The sequence below is a fragment of the Protopterus annectens genome, chromosome 11.part0 (genome assembly GCF_019279795.1).
Source record: "Protopterus annectens isolate FY-2018-M chromosome 11.part0, PAN1.0, whole genome shotgun sequence".
NCBI classification, from domain to species: Eukaryota; Metazoa; Chordata; order Ceratodontiformes; family Protopteridae; genus Protopterus; species Protopterus annectens.
In genome coordinates this window covers 161,637,746-161,657,209 of record NC_056745.1, presented here as the reverse complement: position 1 = coordinate 161,657,209, position 19,464 = coordinate 161,637,746, and the positions used below count along the sequence as shown (strand labels likewise).

Genomic DNA, 19,464 nt, shown 5'->3' with positions numbered 1-19,464 from the left:
AGCAGTTAACAAATTATGTGACTGGTAGGTTATACCACACAAGCATTCTACCATGGTCAACCTATCAGGAATGCAAAAGATAAAACACCTGAATTTGGAGATGGGTGTTAATTCACTAATTCATGAATATAATAATTTAAGCTTTAAAGATCATTTAAACAAAACTACTCTGATAAACAGATTTATTACCCAGGCAATTCCAACAATTTGGAATGATATTTCTTGTAAAATGAGACAAACATCCTTATAATGCTTAAAATTCATCTGGATCATTGGGTGGATCACAATAATCCATGATATAAACTTTAGTGAATAAGCATTTTGTAACAGCCTTATGGCCTGAAACACTGGATATAATAACTTATGAACTTATGGTACATGTTACCACAAGCAGCATCGGGATGATGCATTGATAATGATCAGAAAAAGTATGCAGTCATTAGGATTTTTCATATATACAGTCTCCTAAAATCGGACTGATCAGTGGGCTATGACATGGTAATATTGTCTACTGAAAAGTTTAATAAACATCCATCAATACTATGGCGGCATCATTAATAAGGAGTTATGTTAAAAAGACAACTAGCAATGTTATGTCGGGGGGGGGGGTGGCTGGTGTCCCATTAACATCCAAACACAGATTTCATATTTCATTCTGTTATTTTAAGTGGGGGGGGGAGGGGGTAAGAGGGGACCCAACCCCCTGACACACACACATATAGGAGATATTATCTTTACTATTTTTTTATATTCTTGTTACATGTTGAAAGGACATCTGCAATTTTGGTACATGTCTGCAAACATCTCAGATGCTGGAATATACTTCATGACAATTCACCAAATAACATAACCAATAAATTATACCATAGGTACTTTTTCATGCTATTACTGACTTTACATAATAATTTTAGTATGTAGAATTTCTACTAAAGATAACGATTAAGCACATAGAACTATCTGGAAAGTGTTTAGACAAAAACTAAACAACATCAGCACCTGTACACTTCTCATAATTAATTACATCAGCAGTAACAATAAATGACAGGTTATGGGAGACTAAGACAGTTAATATGCAGAGGCACACATACTTAGTTGGATAAAACCTAATACAAATATCTAGACATTTTGATCCTACAATAAAGATTGTCAAAATCCTTTAATTCATATCTAAGTTGTATGAATTACTGTTAATTAATTTTATTTTCACAAATGATTTAAACTTTCATTTGTCTATTTCTCTCTTTGTACCTTTCAGTGCATTTCTCCAACCTGTGCAATCGAATAAGAATAAGAAGCATCCTCTACTTACTGAGAGCATAATCAACATTTCTCAGTAACACTGAATAGTGTACTGAAGTTTATATTCTCTTCACCCAGGACCTGGAACAAAGGATACAAAAATCCTCACGAACACAGATGATATCCTTTGCCCAGACTGAGTGAAACTAATGGTCCCAACTAAGAATGATCTAGGTTATCTTCACAAATGTGATAGCTTTTGTGCCTTTCTCTAGATATTATGAACTCAGAGGTACTACCTTTGTGTACTGTACAGTCCACATTCACAAGTGTGAAACATATAGGGTTATGAACAGGTCTCCGATTGCGACCATGATATTATGTGTTTGAGACATGGATGCCAAGAAATTCACCTAGAGTGACGCTTGAGAGGTGAATCTTTGCATCCATGTCAAGAACACATAATAAAGGGTTATGACTGTTGAGACCAGATCATAACTCTTTGTAGTGCATGGAGTTTTATCTACTCCATGTACTATCAGTTAATGAAGAAAAAAAAAAAAAAAAAACAAGATGTGTTTACCAGCTTTGAAAACCACCACTTATCAAGTGCTGTCATATACCGGGAGTAAGGAAAAAGTCAGGGACAGCTTTTAAATACCTCCCTAATTTAAATACGTTACTTACAGACTAATGTCTGTAAACTGCAGCAGATGTACAAGAAAAGAGATTCAGGGACCAAAGGAACATCACTTCTGTGAGACCAGAATGTTTAGGGGGTATGTAAGATCTGTTTCACACCTTTGAAAGTGCTGTTACAGTCGGGTCTCATGATACAGTAACACGTAACAGATTTATCTTTTTTCTGATTTTGGAGTGTAATCACGGTGCTCCATACACTACAATATATTAAAAGCTGCAAGTGTCAATACTTTAAAATCTGTCATTCCTCTTAACTGAGGGAGATAAATGTGTAGCCACAATTCTCAATCATCATCAGCACACCAGCACTTATTTCACAATATTCAGATAGTTTCAAAATGGTTTTCATGCAATATACTTAAAAAAAAATAAAGGCAAAAAAATGAAAGACAAAACATTGTAAATTATGGATTAATTTCATTGATTTCTCAAATCTTCCTCAAACCTTTTAGCCAAAGAGTACAGGAGGTGGGCTATAACGATGAATCAGTTATTTCCATGTCAAGCCAAAATGTGACGGAGCTAACTGCCTGAAAAAGTGCACAACAACATGTAATTTCAATAAATTATAGCACTGACGGCTACACATAAAAACTTTCACAAACAATTTGATTCCCATGACAGCTACAAGCAAACAGTGATGGCTGTGGAAAGCCAGGTATGTATCTCAGCACTAAATCACTGCAATATCCTGAGAAACTCACTTTACATCCACAATTAGTACTTTTTGAGTGTCCCACCAATCTGTACCTATCTGTGTACTAGGAGGTGGTAGAAGATATACAGGTCTTCCCACTCAGCTTCCAAGAAATCCTGTCATAAAATTAAGAAAAAAATGAATAAAAATAAAATACATGATATCACTAATCAGGATTCATCCCTCTATAGGTCCCTAATGGAGTGCCAAACAAAATGTGATCAAGCACTGCACTCTGGCACTGGTGTCAGGTGTTGTCTACCTCTGCCTCACAATGCAAAATACTTTGACAAACTTTGTATACAAATGTGTTATAAAAAGCTGTATTTGGTATTTTTATATTAGCTGCCTAAGTATTATCAGGGGACAAACAGTTAATGCTACAACTGACAAAGCTATTAAATATGCTAAGGACAGTTTTGTCAATTGTATTGCTCAATTAAAGGATTCCTGTTGCAAAGCACAACAGCAAGACTAGATAAAGTAATATATAACTACTTATTTCATGATCCAGAGCCATGAACAGCATCTATGTTTGTTAACGAATAACACTGATGCATGCAGTCCCATATCAAACGGAAATTTAACACTCTTATATGACCATTCCTGCTACAAAGAAGTGAATGAGTTTTTGATATATTACACTTTTTTCCCCAATGTTCAAAGTTCAGTGGATGATCAGATTGTTTCCATGTGAATGCTCCAAGCACCAGATCAAATTTGGAGCTAGCATAAATGTGGTCATGCTAGAAAGCATGTTAAAAATTTCAGCATATCCCAGCTGTGGGCTAGAAAAAGGACTACAATAAGACAAGTCCTGTGGTGAACTGAAGTTCTTGCACTCACAGAAGCATAAGCCATATACTTCATACCTACAGCCTACAACATCAACTCTAGCTCCATGAAGAAAAAAAAGGAAAATACTCATGAAAACTATGTGTCCTTCACTGTTCCTCCAGTAAAGTGCTTACTTTCACTAGAATTCAGTTCCATAGGTGAATCTTTTGGGAGTTCTCATTTGAGTTTCTAATGTCTGCAAAGTGGAAATGGCAAAGCAATGAGGATGTATGAAAAAGATTCTGTGAAACACTGCATATCTTTAAAATGCATTCCTTCTCTCATATCACAGTAAAGAAATATGCTGCTGATTACAACGAAACCTCATTGAGTATTAACAGTGGTCAAGTGCTCCTTTTAGCAAAAAAGTCTAGGTTGTCACTAGCTTATGAACATAATCCCTGTACTAATGTGAGAGGGAAGGAAGAGCTCTGTAACATTTCACAGTCAAATGTGGCACACTGTCAGTTCTTCACTGCTGCTTCAGAGAATCACGCTTGGATGTCAAGGTCAAAGGGGAAGACAATCGGAAGATTTGAGGAAGCATGTTGCTGAGCTGATAAAACATTTCTTCTGAAATATTCTGTAAGAAAGATAATGCTTTTAGTTTTCAGAGTGGAACTTTTATCAGCAGTTTGACTGTAACAGTTCTACTTCTAAAGCTTTAATGAAACTACTGTGTTGGGTGTTCAATCATTAAACCACATTGACTGATTTCTTTCACTTAAACAGGCATTATACCATACAGATGTGCTACCTATCCAATCACAGTGCAGCATCACTGGCAGAATTATAGTTTACTGATTATATTATTGAAAAGAGTCTGTAACTAATATTATCATATATGTACATTTTTGTACAATTCATCAGTATTACCTCTGTTTCATCTGCCCCTATTACATGTATAATTTGGACATAAAATATATAATTTATCAGTGGAGTGAACAATATCCATCCTTTGGTTGTAAGACGGCATGACAACACTTTAATTCTGCTTTGTATGACAAGCAGCTGAACCCTTACTGCTGTCTGAATATCCCTACTCTTATAAGAAAGGCATGCAACCATACTTTTTATAAAGTCAGGAAGTTAGAGGGCCACAAACTTCATTATGCCAAGATGATTAATTTCTCCGGATAAAAGGTGGAGGATCTGAACAACTGTTCCCATCAGAAACAAGAATAGATACATTATTATTTGTGTAGAAGCACAAGCAAGACCACCCATCCTCTAATCAATAAGGTAAGAGTATACTGGGGGTGTGGGCTTTCAGCTCACCAAGACGCAGCTTGGAAATACCCTAAAATAATGAATGCATGGAAGCATGCACTCACCTGGAGAAGGCTTAATGGGTCCTTGCAGTGACAAAGGTAGCTCATCCTTGTGCCTAGCAGTGTGGTTAGGCCTAATGAAAAAAATACCCTTAGCTACTAGGATGCTGGCAACGACATAAGCAACCCTCATGGTGGACTGTAAGATTATACCCCTCAATGGTTCACCCCCCATGATACTGGGATATAGTCAGTCACATAGAGGAATGAATGGGCTGAGCATGATTTGAGAGGCAGAGACACTATGTTGAGTGGATTAAGTTTCCCAATAATATATCTGGTTATCCTTTGCATAAAGAATTAACTGAATTTTTCAACACTCAAGTACGCAATACCTGGGTATTTTGATTAAGCATAACAATACTATTTTGGACAAATTACATGCAGAGACTACAGAATTGGACAGGCACCAGACACATTAAAAGTGATTTATTGTTTGATTACAATAAAAGCAGTTACAATGATGATTTCTGAAAACACAGAAGCATGTCCAATCTGTTAGGCCTAAGAAGAAGAAATTATGACCAAATGAATCTAATCAAGCCAAGGTATATGTCCTTTCAAAAAATCATGGTAATAACTCCTTGTCACCAGATAAAACCATACATGGTGGTGATGAAGTTGATTTTATTGGTGCTGATGAGAGAATTGTTTCTACGGATTTGTGTTCTTTTCTTGAGGAACAGCCACTGAAACACTTGGCCAGGTAGGTGAACAAGGCAAATTTGCATTGAGGCAACTACAAGATGTAAATATAAGTGAAACTGTGTTTCATTCCACAAGGATAGATTTTGATGCTAGTGTTTTTCACTTTATTGTATTTGTGACTTCACTGATTACAGACAGTGCTCTGCTGAGTCAGACTTCAAAGTTTATAATTTTAGTAGCACTGTTGTTAGTGATGTTCATTTGTAAGTTTTTAAAAACAGTTTTACATTATTCCTTCTCGCAGACTGAATTATGTAGATATTATCATTGAGATGAATATGTTTCTCAAGAAATTGAATTAATCTCTTACAGGCAGAAGTTCTACCAATTCTGTGGATTTGATTCCCAAGTTGTCTCACTGATGCAAGTGGGATCTTGTTTTACATTCACATTTGGATTTGCTTAAAACATTCTGTAGTAAGGATATACATGATGTTGATTAATGGGCCTGCTTTGAATAAATTTTATAATCTTTCAAAAGTTGAACAGCAGACTTTACGTGAACTATCTGGTGATACCAATTTACATGTTATGAAATCAGATACAGGTGTGGTGGAGGGGGGGGGGGTATGGATATGGTTGATTACACCTGGAGAATGTTCAGTCTTATACTGAATAATTCAGTGTATCAAGTGGTAAGTTTAAATAAGGTTCATCAATCTTGCTCATGTATTGATCTGGTTCTTAGAGAACTACTGAATGCTGGTGATTTTAGTATGAGTAATTATGAATTCTTACTTATTAATAAACCTTCTGTACCAACCATGTTTGGTAGAACTAAAATTCACAAAAACCCATCAAACCCTTCCAAGAAACCTATAACATCAAGTAATGGATCAAAAATTTAACTTTTGACCATTTTTCTAGATCAGGAAATTAAACCTGTTGTGGGTAATTTTGCAACTGTTCTAAAGGACTTTTGGGATTTATTGTACAGAATCAGGGAGGATGTATTTTGTGAAGATGACATCCTTGTAAATGGGGATGTCAAAGCACTCTATATTGTTATTCCACAGGATTTGGGGTAAAATGGCTTAGGGAACCGGTTTCAAATATCTCTTACATATCAATGAGATTTATTAGTACCACTTGTTTAATATTGGAAATGGTTCTAAAAAATATATATTTTTTTACTTTTGAACATGAATATTTTAAGCAGGTTCTGGGTGATGCCATGGGGACTGCTTGTGCTGCCACATTTGTTAAACTGGTTTTATGTTACTGGGAATATTATTTTGTTCTGAATAGTAAGTAGAGTTCATTTTTTTAAATTGTACTATGTTTTTTGGATGACAGATTTATTATATAGAGTGGTTATTATGACTCCCTTATGGATTTTTTTGAACTTTTTAAAATCTACCACAACATTTCTTGATCTCACATTTCAAGTGGACAAACAGATTAGTTCATTCCTTGATGTTTATTTGTATAAGAACTTTGAGAAACACCATTATGAGTTGAATATTTTTTAAGAAAAAGACATTCTTAAATAATTGTTTACAATCTAATAGTGCTCACTCTGTTGCACAAAATAAGAGGATTATGAAAGGTCATATTTTCATTTGTCTATGTTGATACTGGATGATGGCATTTTTATACAACAATTTCACATTTTGAAATCTATGTTTTTATCTAGAAATTACCCTGAAACTTTCCTGGATGAACTGATATTGTTTATTTCAAATTACAGATATGAGAATCATGCTCTTATTTTAGAGAAGACATTTCTTAATACCAACAGTGGTAGTAACTCTGTTGAATTTCCTGCCTGTGTGGTCTTACACCATTTTATTTATTCTACAAAAGTATGTGCTATTATTTATAAAAAAAAATTGGGTAGAATCACTTCAAACTGGGATAAGACAGTGAGTTCACCTAGATTTGTTTTTAAAGCCTTACATAATTTGGGTAATTCATCTTAACATAAAGGGTTTAGTAATAATGAAAAACCCAGGGATACATAAATAAAATGTGGCTCATGTAATTAATGGCATTATATTTTAGAAGGGCTAATGTGGTTATTTATCATTTTTCAAGAGTAATTCCCTGTGCTGGTAAAGTTTCTTGCAATACTGCTGGAGTTGTTTATGTTGCCCTTTGTTTGGCTTGTCCAGCATTTTATACTGGAAAAACTGAACGTAAACTAAATAAAAGAATGTATGAGTACTATAATTCTATCAGAATGCTGATTAAAAATAACATTTTATTCAAACATTCGGTTGTATGTAATGGTTTTAAAAAAAATACATTTTTCATTTTGGAGAAGGTTTTTAAGGATTTTAGGAGTAGTGATTGGAAAAATAGCCTGTTAAATATGAAACTTTTTTGACAGTTTTAATGTTATACAAATGTATGGCCTGGTTTAAATGAATACCTGTTAATCAAACCTATTTTAAAAAGGAAAGCCAATGATTTAAGGCGAACCACATGGTTAATTTGTGCTAAGTTATTTAGGCACTGAGTTTTAGGGATGTTTTATCTGATGAATTTACTTATTGTGAAAGAAAGCTCTACATTAAATCCATTTTTGATCCTGTGACACAAGTTCTTTATTTGTTTCATGAATTGAGAAAGCTTGATATTCAGCAGGTGTGGGGACAAAAATGACATACAAAAAAAAGAAAAGCAAAAAAGAATCCATGGCATGTAATAACATTCTTTCAACTTGCCTTGGCTGTCTTTAGCTACTTTCATATAAAGTATGCCACCCAGAGCCACATTCAGCACTAGGTGACCTAGGCAGCTGCCTAGGGCTGGTTTGGGGGGGGGGGGTGATGGCGGCTACAACAATAATTAAAAAAAAGATGCAAACTTTTTTCCTACATTACTTTTTTCCTTTCTCTCTCTCTCTCTCTCTGTTACATTTGCATGCATGAATCTTACTGATTTACAAAACAGATGTACCCAAAGAAATGTGTGAGACTTGCAGGTATAATACATGGGGTAGAAGCTCTGACTTTCAGAACATGGAATCTGGAACCTTATTAATTTAACTAGCAGTGTTGATACCTGCATCTTACTGCTTTACTGGAGCAGCATTTGGGGAAAAAAAGCCTTTAACCTGCAGAGGTGTGTGGGTGTCTAAAATGCTCTGGATAGAAAGGGCAGGTTGGTTAATTAACTTGCTCAGGCTCAAATCCTGTACCTTGGCTACAGGAGACAAGAGCCTTAATCCTCTACACCAACTATGTTAGCTTTAATGCTGCATTTTCAATGAATGTCAGCTTCAAGGGAAAAGAAGTTAACTGTTGCTCATGCTAAGTCTGCTTTTAATGAGAAACTGTTATGTTTAGCAAATAGCCATCGGTGTTTGTGCTATAAAATTTGAAAGCAGTATTAGTAGTGCAATAGGGAGCATACTTGCCTTTGGTGCAGAAGGCTGTGTGTTCTACTCCTACAACATGTAGATGGCTTGCTAACACTGCAGTGCAGTATAAGGAGGGTGCTGTATTCCTGAGTATGTCATCCTTCAGATGAGATGTTAAACACAGGCCTCATCTGCCTGCATTGATGGTAAGAGCTCTGAGATCTTTTACATCCATCTGAGCTATCAAAAAGAGTAGGGAGAAGTTCCCCGATGCCCTGGTTAAATTTCTCTTAGTAGTATAAATACCAGCAAGAGTTTACCGTAAAAAGAGGCTACTAACCTTGGTGGTATTAACCTGGTCAACAAATAATACAGCTCAGCAAGCTCCTGCCTGGTGCCCTGCAGAGTTCTACAACAGCAGAGATACAAAATAGAGACTTTGGAGTGATTAAGTATAATTTTTCTGCATTTTCTTGCTGCCTTTAGCTAATTCCACCTAAAATGCCGATTTTCTAGAGTTTCTGTGATTTAAAAAGCTTGTTTCAGCTACATATTGTACTTATTTTACTGCCTGCACTTTAACAAAGTCATTTTTGTGTTTAAATTACCTGTTTAACTGTTGTAGGCTACACACTCAAGTGTGATAGCCATTTCTGTGCATTTAAAGTGCTTTTTTGATTGTATCTGCTTTATTTTCTGAAAAAAAAAAAAAAAACTTGTTTTCCCGCCTTTCTAAGCTAGTACAGTTCAGTTTTCAGGTTAGTGCTGAATTCAGGGCTGTGTTACAAGTTTCTGTTTTTGCCCATACCTTACTTGGATAGAAGGAATTTTCTCTGTTCACTGTGAGAGGGGGAGCTTTGAGCAGCCTATCTGTCCCTGGAGGAGTGGTTTCAACCAAGAAATTATTAGTTTATTGGCCATTTTGGGCTAATTTCTATCTCTTTCATTTCCCTGCTATAAAACCCGCATTTGCAAGGTTTTACGTGCCGGGCAGCGCAGGTTAGCTAGGGTATAACTGTTCCCGGCTCCACAAAGTTTACTCTTCAATTTTTCCATTGGAACTAGACAAACTTTCAACTTAAGCACTCAAACCATTCACTTTTCATACCGGCACTTGCTCAAAACTCATAGCAAGCACTAATAAACCTTAGCACTAGATTCCCCCCTATACTGTAGAGAAGCCAATCAGTAAAACAGTTCACTGTACCTATCCAGGCATGTCCAAAGGGCAGTTTCAGGTGTACTCTCCAGTCCAACTGGTGAATCTGGGCATTTTGAGGCAATGTTACAATTGCCTCATGTACACAGACAACCCTCTCCTCCTTCCACTAAACACTAATACATGCGAGAGATGCAATTATACAGCCAAACTGGAAGCTAAGCTCTCTCAACCCAAGACTGGACCAGGCAGTCAAGAGGAGAAGGGAATTACTTGCATCACACCACCAGTCTCACATAGACCTATGAAACCAGCACCAGCAAAAAACACACATAAATACACAAAAACATACTCGGAGGCTCTAAATAAAATTCTGCAGAAGCAACAGAGACCTCCAAAGCAGACATCCAAGCAACCTTCACCCCCAACACAAAAGTACAGTTTTGTACCTACCATAAATGTAGATGTTCGAGTGCTAATACAGCTGCAGTCATAACAGATGGGTTATCCTGCCGTCAGGCGGGTCCTCGGTCGGCCGAATTCCAAAGTCTAGGTCTGGCGTCGGATGTCGTCGCTTCTTCCCTGACGTCAGTGTGGCAGGGGTATAAAAGAACCAGCCAACGCCATTTTCTTCAGTTTTTCTTGCCCCAGATGTCAGGTGCCCCCAGAAGGAAGGCAAAACATAAATTTATGTAATAATGCAATGCAATATAATCAAAAAACAGTAGTTGCAAGCAAATACACCATAAAAGAATACCCCAATCAGGTTGTATGAGGAGGTGTTTGTCATTAGGCCTGTCCCAAGAGGGGAAGGAGGGAGGGAAACCTGGACTGCAGCTGTATTAGCACTCGAACATCTACATTTATGGTAGGTACAAAACTGTACTATGTTCATCGTGCATACAGCTGCAGTCATAACAGATGGGTAGAATCCCAAAGCTAAATAAGGGGTGGCAGGCACTAAGTGGAACTAGGAAGAGCAAGGATGCCCTGCAAGACTGCTGTGGCAAAGCCCGCTCTAGATTTAGAGTATAATGGTAGGTGATAGTGCTTGGAGAAAGTATGCACAGAACTCCAAGTGGCTGCTTCCAAAATATCCTTGGTAGGAACCCCCCTGAGGAAAGCTGCAGAGGTAGCTGTGGCCCTTGTGGAGTGAGATCTGATGCTTGTAGGTACAGTTTTACCATGAAATGAATAACAAAAGCATATGCAGTGGGCTATCCATTTTGAGATTGTCTGTTTGGAAATAGCCTTTCCTTGAGCACCTGTAGCATAGGACACAAAGAGTTGCTCTGATTTTCTGAATGGCTTTGTCCTGTCCAAATAATAATGAAGCTGTCTGTGAATGTCCAAGGAATGTAGTAGTCTCTCCCCTTTGTTTTGTGGATTAGGATAAAAAGTAGGTAAGTGGGTAGCCTGATTCAAGGCTACACTGGATACTACCTTTGGCATAAAGGAAGGGTTGTTTCGTAAGGAAACTCTGTCCTGATGGAAAATGATGAAAGGTTGCACAGCCATGCGGGCTTGTAGTTCCGAAACCCTGCGTGCTGAGGTGATAGCCAGAAGGAAGGCTGTTTTCCATGACAAATATTGCAGTTCTGTTGAAGCAGCTGGCTCAAATGGAAGCAGGGTCAGTTTTTCTAAAATGAAATTGAGGTCCCAAGCAGGTACTGGTTGCTTCCTTGGGGGGTTTATATTCTTAGCCCCTCTGAGGAACTGTCTTAAGAGAGGATGAGAGAATAAAGGAGGATCAGTGTTGTATTGTGCAGAAATGGCTGAAGCATGGATTTTGATGGAGGAGAATGAAAGTCCACTGTTTAGCATCTCAGCTAGGTACTGTAATATTTGAGGTAAATTCAGTATCCCAGGATTCTGTCCCTTTTTCTGATTCCAGGCACAAAACCGTTTCCATTTGGCGGAGTAGGCTTTTCTAGTAGAAGGCCTTCTGGCCTCCAAAATGACATCCTGCACCTCCTTGGAGAGGAGGGTCTGTTGGGAAATCAAGGAATCCTCCATGCGGCTAGATTGAGTGTTTTCAGCTGACTGTGAAGAGTTTTGAAGTTGTGCTGGGTCAACAGAAGAGGCATTAGAGGCAGGATCCATGGTGGGGAATGCATCAGGCTCCTCAGGAGTGGGTACCAGTGTTGTCTTGGCCAGTTTGGAGCAATGAGAATCATCTTTGGTCTGTCTGCTCTGGCTTTTAATAGAACTTTGCGCAGCAGAGGAAGAGGTGGAAAGGCATAAACTGTCAATGTTGTCCAACTGAAAGAAAGTGCGTCCACTTTCCAGGCCTGTGGATGATAGGTCCTTGAGCAGAATTTTTTCAATTGGTAATTTCTGTGGGTAGCAAAGAGATCTATATCTGGCCTTCCCCATGCTTGAATTTATCTTTGCAAAAACTTGAGGATGCAACTTCCATTCGTGTGGATCTGTCATATTTCTGCTTAGGTTGTCTGCCAGCATGTGTTTCTTGCCTGGCAGGAATTGTGCTTGAAGTTGGATTTGTAATTCCAGAGCCGTGTTCCAAAGAGACATGGCTAGCCTGCACAGGGGATATGAATGAGTTCCCCCCTGTTTGTTTATGTACCACATCACTGTGGTGTTGTCTGTCCTTATCAATAGCTGGCCTGGATGCAGTAGGTCTTTGAAAGCCATAATAGCATTTTTTACTGCTAGCATTTCCTTTTGATTGATGTGTAGGTGCTTTTCTTTTTGGGATCATTTGCCCTGAATGCACTGATCTGTCATGTGTGCCCCCCCAGGCGTAGTCCGAGGCATCTGTTGTGATGATTTGATTTGCTTGAAGCAAGCAGAATGGGAGACCTATGTTTCTTTGGCATGCTTGAGCCCACCACAGAAATTCCTTTTGGAGACATGGAATGAGTGGTATAATTGTTTCCAAACTGTGGCTGTGTTGAGACCATAAGTTTTTTAGGTACCATTGAAGTTTCCTCATATGCAGCTTTGCACATGGGATTAGCAGGATGCAAGATGCCATGAATCCCAGAGCCTGCAGGATTTTCCTTGCAGTCAGCCTGGTGAAGGTTGCCATTTTTCTGAAGTATTGAGATAGTTGCCCTTGTTTCTCTGGCGTGAGGTAGGCCATCTGGGTGTTTGTATTCAAGCTGGCACCCAGGAAAATTATTGCTTGAGAGGGTATTAGTTTTGATTTCTTTTTGTTGACTGTGTATCCCAGAAAGTTCAACAACTTTATTACAAACGCCAGGTGTTTCAGAAGTATGTGCTTGCTGTCCGCTTGGATCAGGCAGTCGTCCAAATATGGGTATATTTGTATCCCTTGAAGTCTGCAGAAGGCAATTACTGATGCCAGGCATTTCATGAACACTCTGGGAGCAGTAGATAAGCCAAAGGGCAATGCAGAGAATTGATAATGGGTTGAACCTGCAAGAAATCTGAGGTATCTTCTGCAATCTTGTCTGATAGGGACATGCAGGTATGCCTCCTTGAGGTCCAATGTTACCAGCCAAGACTCCTTGCCCAGCATGGGAAGAAGCTGCTGTAATGTGAGCATCTTGAATTTTGGTACGAGTAAATATGTGTTTAGGATGGATAGGTCCAAAATAGGTCTCCAATCTTTGTCCTTCCTTGGTACCAGGAATAGTCTGGAATAAAAACATTCACCCTGTTCTTGTGCAGGTACCTCTTGAATAGCTTTCATGTCCATGAGAGCTGAAATTTGTTTTTGTGCCTCTGCCCTTTGATTTTGTGGAAGGTTTGGCATGCCTCTCATTTTTGGAAGGGTGTGTAAGTGGAATCTGTAGCCTCTGTCTATAATGTCCAGGATCCATTTGTCTTTTGTGACAATATGCCAATTTTTCGAAAATAATGCCAGTTTTCTGCCTAAAGGTGCTGCCATTAGAGCTTTGCTTGGCATGCAAAGGGAAAGTCATTGTGTCTGCTTTCTGAATGGCTGTGATCTATCCTCTCCACCTCTTGGTGTAGGTGCTTGCCATTGTCTGGCTCTAAATGATCCTTGAGATTGCCCTCTACCCCTCGGGCGCCTGTATCTACCTCTTTGAGGTCTGTCCGTGGCTGGAAAGGACCAATTTTTTGAAGGCCAGTTTCTACTGAAATGTGGAGGTTGTACCTGTAGGAAATCTTTCACTGTTTGCATTGATCTTGCCTTTTCCTCCATTTTCTTTAATACCTCCTCAGCTTTAACACCAAACAATACATCTTTTTGAAGAGGTGCATCTAGTAATTTAGTTTTGACATGATCTGGTAAGGTTTGCTCTTTGAGCCAAGCATGTCTACGTATGACAGACCCTGTAACAGCAGCTCTACATGAGGCCTCTAAAGCATCAAAACCACATTGCAAGGTATGTTTACCCACTTGCTCAGCACTATGCAACAAATCCTGCAACTCCTTCAAGTCTGGTTGTTCAGGTTGTGACATTTTGCTTTTCAACTGAGATAACAAAAACTGTTGATACTTTAACATATGGAACTGACAGTTTAATGCCCTCATGGTTAAAGTGGCCGAGGTGTATACCTTTTTCCCCCACCTTTCTAAAGCTCTGGAATCTCTCTCTGAAGGTAATGGATTTTTGGCAGTAGAGGCCTTAATTCCCTTGGGACCCTGTGAAATAGTTTCTGGGTCAGCAGCATGGCTTTTGTATAGGAATTGGTGTGAATCAGGAACCCGGTAATACCTGTCAGGCTTAACTGGAGCTGGTGGTAAAGAATCTGGGTTAAGGCTGGCCTCTGAATACACATCATCTAGTATGTCTAAGACAGGAGGGATAGCCAGAGGCCTGTGCTGAGGGAGCAAGAGAAAATCCCTGAGCCTTTTCTTGGAATCTGAAAAATATTGGCCTTCCCAGTGGAAGTGTTCCCTCAAGGTATGCAAGGTTTCCCCAAAAGAATAGTCCTCAGGGGGGGAGACAGAGGGAATGGACTCCTCCACATCAGAATCTTCAAAAGGGGAGTATGAATATTCCTGGTCTTCAGAATGTTCTGAGGTAATGGAGGCCTGGTCCGAGGAAGGGTAGTCTTCCTCCACTCTGGGCCTTTTGTCCGAGGGGGGTTGAGAACCCCTGATAAGAGTAATCAAATCCTCAGCCATTTTGAGCATCTGTTTTTTAGACATGGGGCCTTGAGAGGGGCTTTGTGGAGCTTGTCTTTTAGTTTGCATGGCTGCTTTAGATTTTGTGAAAGCCTTAATGGAAAAAGAAGAAGAAGGCCTGAAGACACCTTGAGAGGTGGCAGGCCTGTCTAAACTCTGAGTTTCCCCGCCAAGAGTGGCGTCGGTATCTGTAATCGGGGTGGGGGCCGAGGAGCCTGCGACCTCGGGCACAGAAGACACCGTTAAAGAAGTGTCATCGGTACCCAGGGGCTGCGTAGGCGCCTCGCTGAGAACCGGAGCACCTGTAGCCGGCTTTAGCGTGGTGTCGGTAGAAGTCGCGGACCTCGTATGTCAGTCCTTATCTTTGCATCTTTTACTCAAAACTGGAGTCGGAGTATCCGACGACATAACGTAATTAAATTTTTTACCAAAATAGTGTTGGGCGAACTCTGCCCGACGCTTAATAGTGCGTTTGTTGAATCTAGCACAAAAACGACAGGCCGAGACGTCGTGGTCTGGGCCTAAGCAAGGAATGCAGAAGGAATGGAAATCCTTATGCGGTATTTGCTTCCCACATGAAATGCAATTATTAACTTTGTCTGACATCGGTCTGAGGCAAGAAAAGTTTCCCCAACGGGGTACTTAGCTTTCAAGAAGACTTTGGTTGAAAAATATTCGTAATCTCAGGAGCTGGCCGACCGGCACTTGCGAACTGCTTCTGCTTCGGGCACCGCGCGGCAAGAAAGACTGAAGAAAATGGCATCGGCTGGTTCTTTTATACCCCTGCCGCACTGACGTCAGGGAAGAAGCGACGACATCCGACGCCGGACCTAGACTTTGGAATTTGGCCGACCGAGGACCCGCTTGATGGCAGGATAACCCATCTGTTATGACTGCAGCTGTATGCACGATGAACATCCATGAAACACACACTTCACAAAACCAGTGTGCCACACAATCACAGCCCTTAAGGCAAAATAACATACCCAACACACTAGTAATGGGTGACTCTATAGTCAGGCACACTGACGTCCCACTCACTAGGCTGAACAAGAAGAAGGTCACTGTTAGCTGCTTGTCGGGTGCCAGGATCCGCCACATAACACAAGCACTCAGGTCACTCCAGAACAAGTACAAATATGCCTCTGTCATTGTCCATGTTGGTGTGAATGACCTGAGCCTTACCTCCCTGGACTACATGAAAAGAGACATGGAGGAGCTCTCTGCTCACGTAGCCCAGGCCGGTATGACCCTGAGTAGCATCCTGCCCTCACCAAGAATGATACCACGGTATAGAGAAAAAAATGATCAATTTCAATAATTGGCTAAGCTTCTGGTGTCATTCAAAGGGGATCCAGTGTCTCTCAGCCTGGGATGACATGCTCGACAAGCCACGCTGCTTTGCTAGAGACGACTTGCACATGTCACCCTTAGGCTTTCAAATACTGGCCTAGGCTCTTGCCACCCTCATAGTGCCTTTTTTAGGCAAGGCTCAAAAGACAAATCCACCACCGTAAATAGCACAAGTAACAAAAAACTGAGGTAATGCTACTCAATGCCAGAAGTCTAAACCTCAAAATGCACACACTCGAGGCACTCCTCAGTATGGAGAAAATCGATATATGTGCAGTAACAGAAACCTGGTTTAAGGCTCCAGAGAGCACCCCAGCACTACCAGGCTACAACTCATACCATACATTTCAGCCACAAAACCCGGAACGAAATACAAAAGGCGGGAGAGTATCCATATTCATCAAGGATATCCACACCTCCAGGTTAGTGGCACAGCACGATGCTAAAGAGAACATCCCCGTGCAACTAACAATGGGCAAAACTGCTATTCAAATTATAGCTTGCTACAGATCACCCACCATGTCCCAGGACCCCCACTCCACATTCCTGGAAACACTGGGAAACATAAAGGTCCTACGAAACACCCTGGTATTTGGTGATTTCAATTACCCAAACATTAACTGGGAGAACTACTCAAGTACAAACTCCCTTGCCCAACATTTCCTAGAATTTATAAACTCAAATGCCCTGGATCAACTGGTCAACACCCCCACCAGAGGTGACAACATATTGGACCTGGTCATCACCAACATGGGCGACCGGTGTTTCACACCGGAAGTCAACCCCTCCCTGGTTAGATCTGACCATAAACTAATCACTCTGCATATCCAGATTCCGCCACCACCCCCCGGTCAAAGAAACCACTGTGAAAAACTTTTCAAAAGCAAACTTCACTTTACTTAAGACCGAGGTGGAAAGTTTCAAAGCCCCCATGCTAAAGGATAACGCTGTCCAAGCTGCAAAATCTTTTACTAATGCACTCTACGGGCACCTACAAGAACGCATGGATCGTGCTATCCCAAACAAAACCAAGACTCACTCCTCCAAGAAAAGAAAACCAGTCTGGTGGACCCCTGCCACAAACAAGCTATACAATAGAAGGAGGAAACTAGTACAGAAAAGAGTAAAATCCCAAGAAGGGAAGACATCCCTGATCAGTATCAGCAAGAAACTACGTTCCCTCATAAAATCATCCAAGGCTAGTTTTGAAACAAAAATTGCCATGGACTTCAAAGATAAGCACAAGGCATTCTTTAGCTATGTCAAGAATCTAAGTGGCAATTCTCAGATCTGCTCGGAGTTAGTGCAGAATGGCACAAAATACACTCAACCGACCGATATAGCCAACATCCTGGCAGACAGGTTCAGTGCAAACTTCACCCCCCTCTCACCCCAAAAGGGCCCATAACTATACCAGAAGAATGTAGTGCCCCTGAAATCACAGACACACAGGTTAAAATAGCCCTCTCCAAAGCCAAAAACACAGCATCAATGGGACTGGACGGCATCCCAGGCTGCGTCCTACACGAGCTCAAAGATGAACTAACCTCTCACCTAAACACACTGTTTAAACTCAGCCTCTCCACAGGCTACATGCCCTCAGAGTGGCGCACAGCAACGGTTATTCCACTCCACAAAGGTGGAGCCACAACGGACCCTGGGAACTATTGCCGTATAAGCCTGACTAGCTTGGTCTGCAAAGCTATGGAGCGCATCATCATGGATCTCATTAACAGAGACATTGGAAACCTCCAAACACTGGACCCTACCCAGTTCAGCTTTGTTAAGGGCAGATCATGCCTCCTAAACCTGGTGGACTTCTTTGAGACAGTTACCAAGGCTATAGACGAGGGAAAGGTAGTCCACACAGCCTACCTAGACCTTGCAAAGGCCTTTGATACCATTCCCCACTCAGGTATTACAGACAAGTTCACCAGCCTGAACATAAACCCCTACGTCATGAGATGGGTTGCCAACTGGCTCACGGACAGAACCCACATGGTAAGAGTTGCGGGAGCTAGGTCTGACTCTAAACCGGTTACAAGTGGTGTTCCCCAGGGCTCAGTCCTAGGACCCCTCCTGTTCGGTATATACTTCTCAGAGGTACAGGCAAGCACAGGAGGACTATGGCTGACCAAGTTTGCAGATGACTGCAAACTAGGGGCTATAACTGACTCTCCGGCTGACAAAGACATCCTTCAAAAGGGTCTCACTGAGACAGATACCTGGTGTCAAAACCATGGCCTCAAGCTAAGTGCCAAAAAGTGCATAGTCATCCCCTTTGAATAAAACAAAGTACCCACAAACTACCACATATGTGGTAGCCCCCTAATACGAAAGATGTAATAAGGGATCTGGGGACCCAAGTACATAGTAACATCTCCTTTGATAATCACATCGCCAAAGTGGATAGAAAATCCTTCTATGTGGCCCACCTAATCACAAAAGGGTTTACATCCAGATCGAAAGATGTCATTGGGCCCCTCTATGCATCACTCATCAGACCCATCATACAGTACAATGCCCCATTTGGGATGTACCTTACAAGACACCTGCAACAACTGGAAAGACCACAGAAGTACCTCACCAAGAGGATCACTGGCCTCAAGCAGATGCCCTATGCAGCTCGACTGAAGAAACTCCAGCTGTACTCGGCTGCATATCGCCTACTCAGAGGTGATCTCTGCCTGACATACAAGGCCATGTCCAACCCAGAATTGATGGACATGCTCCACCTAAAGAAAACCATATCCCCTCGAGCCACATGCTCCAGGGATCTAAACCTCACCACAACAATAAATAGGACATGCTGGAGGGATAGATTCCTGTCCCAGAGACTTCCCATGCTCTGGAACAAGATTCCAATCTACATTAGGCAGAGCTCCTCGCTAACCCTCTTCAAGAGAAACCTTGACGAGTGGATGGGAAACAGAAAGTTTTCCCCAGGGATCAATTCAATGGCTCTGCTGGACAGAGGCACAGGGAACTAATCTAAGGGAGTGGCGAAAGTCAACACATTCTGGCTAGGCTTATAAATGTCTTCGG

The 19,464-nt window shown here is 40.7% G+C and overlaps 1 protein-coding gene across 3 annotated transcripts in view; it reads right to left on the bottom strand.

Annotated features, from left to right (window-relative positions):
* Positions 1-2,338: 2,338 nt before the first annotated feature.
* CCHR11.PART0H12orf4 (chromosome chr11.part0 C12orf4 homolog) overlaps positions 2,339-19,464 on the bottom strand; it is a 919,017-nt gene continuing 901,891 nt past the window's right edge. For all 3 annotated transcript variants that reach the window (XM_044087562.1, XM_044087561.1, XM_044087563.1), the window contains one exon: positions 2,339-4,058. In XM_044087562.1, the coding sequence (XP_043943497.1) occupies positions 3,948-4,058 (111 nt within the window). In that variant the 3' untranslated portion in view covers positions 2,339-3,947. The remainder of the gene's footprint in view (positions 4,059-19,464) is intronic.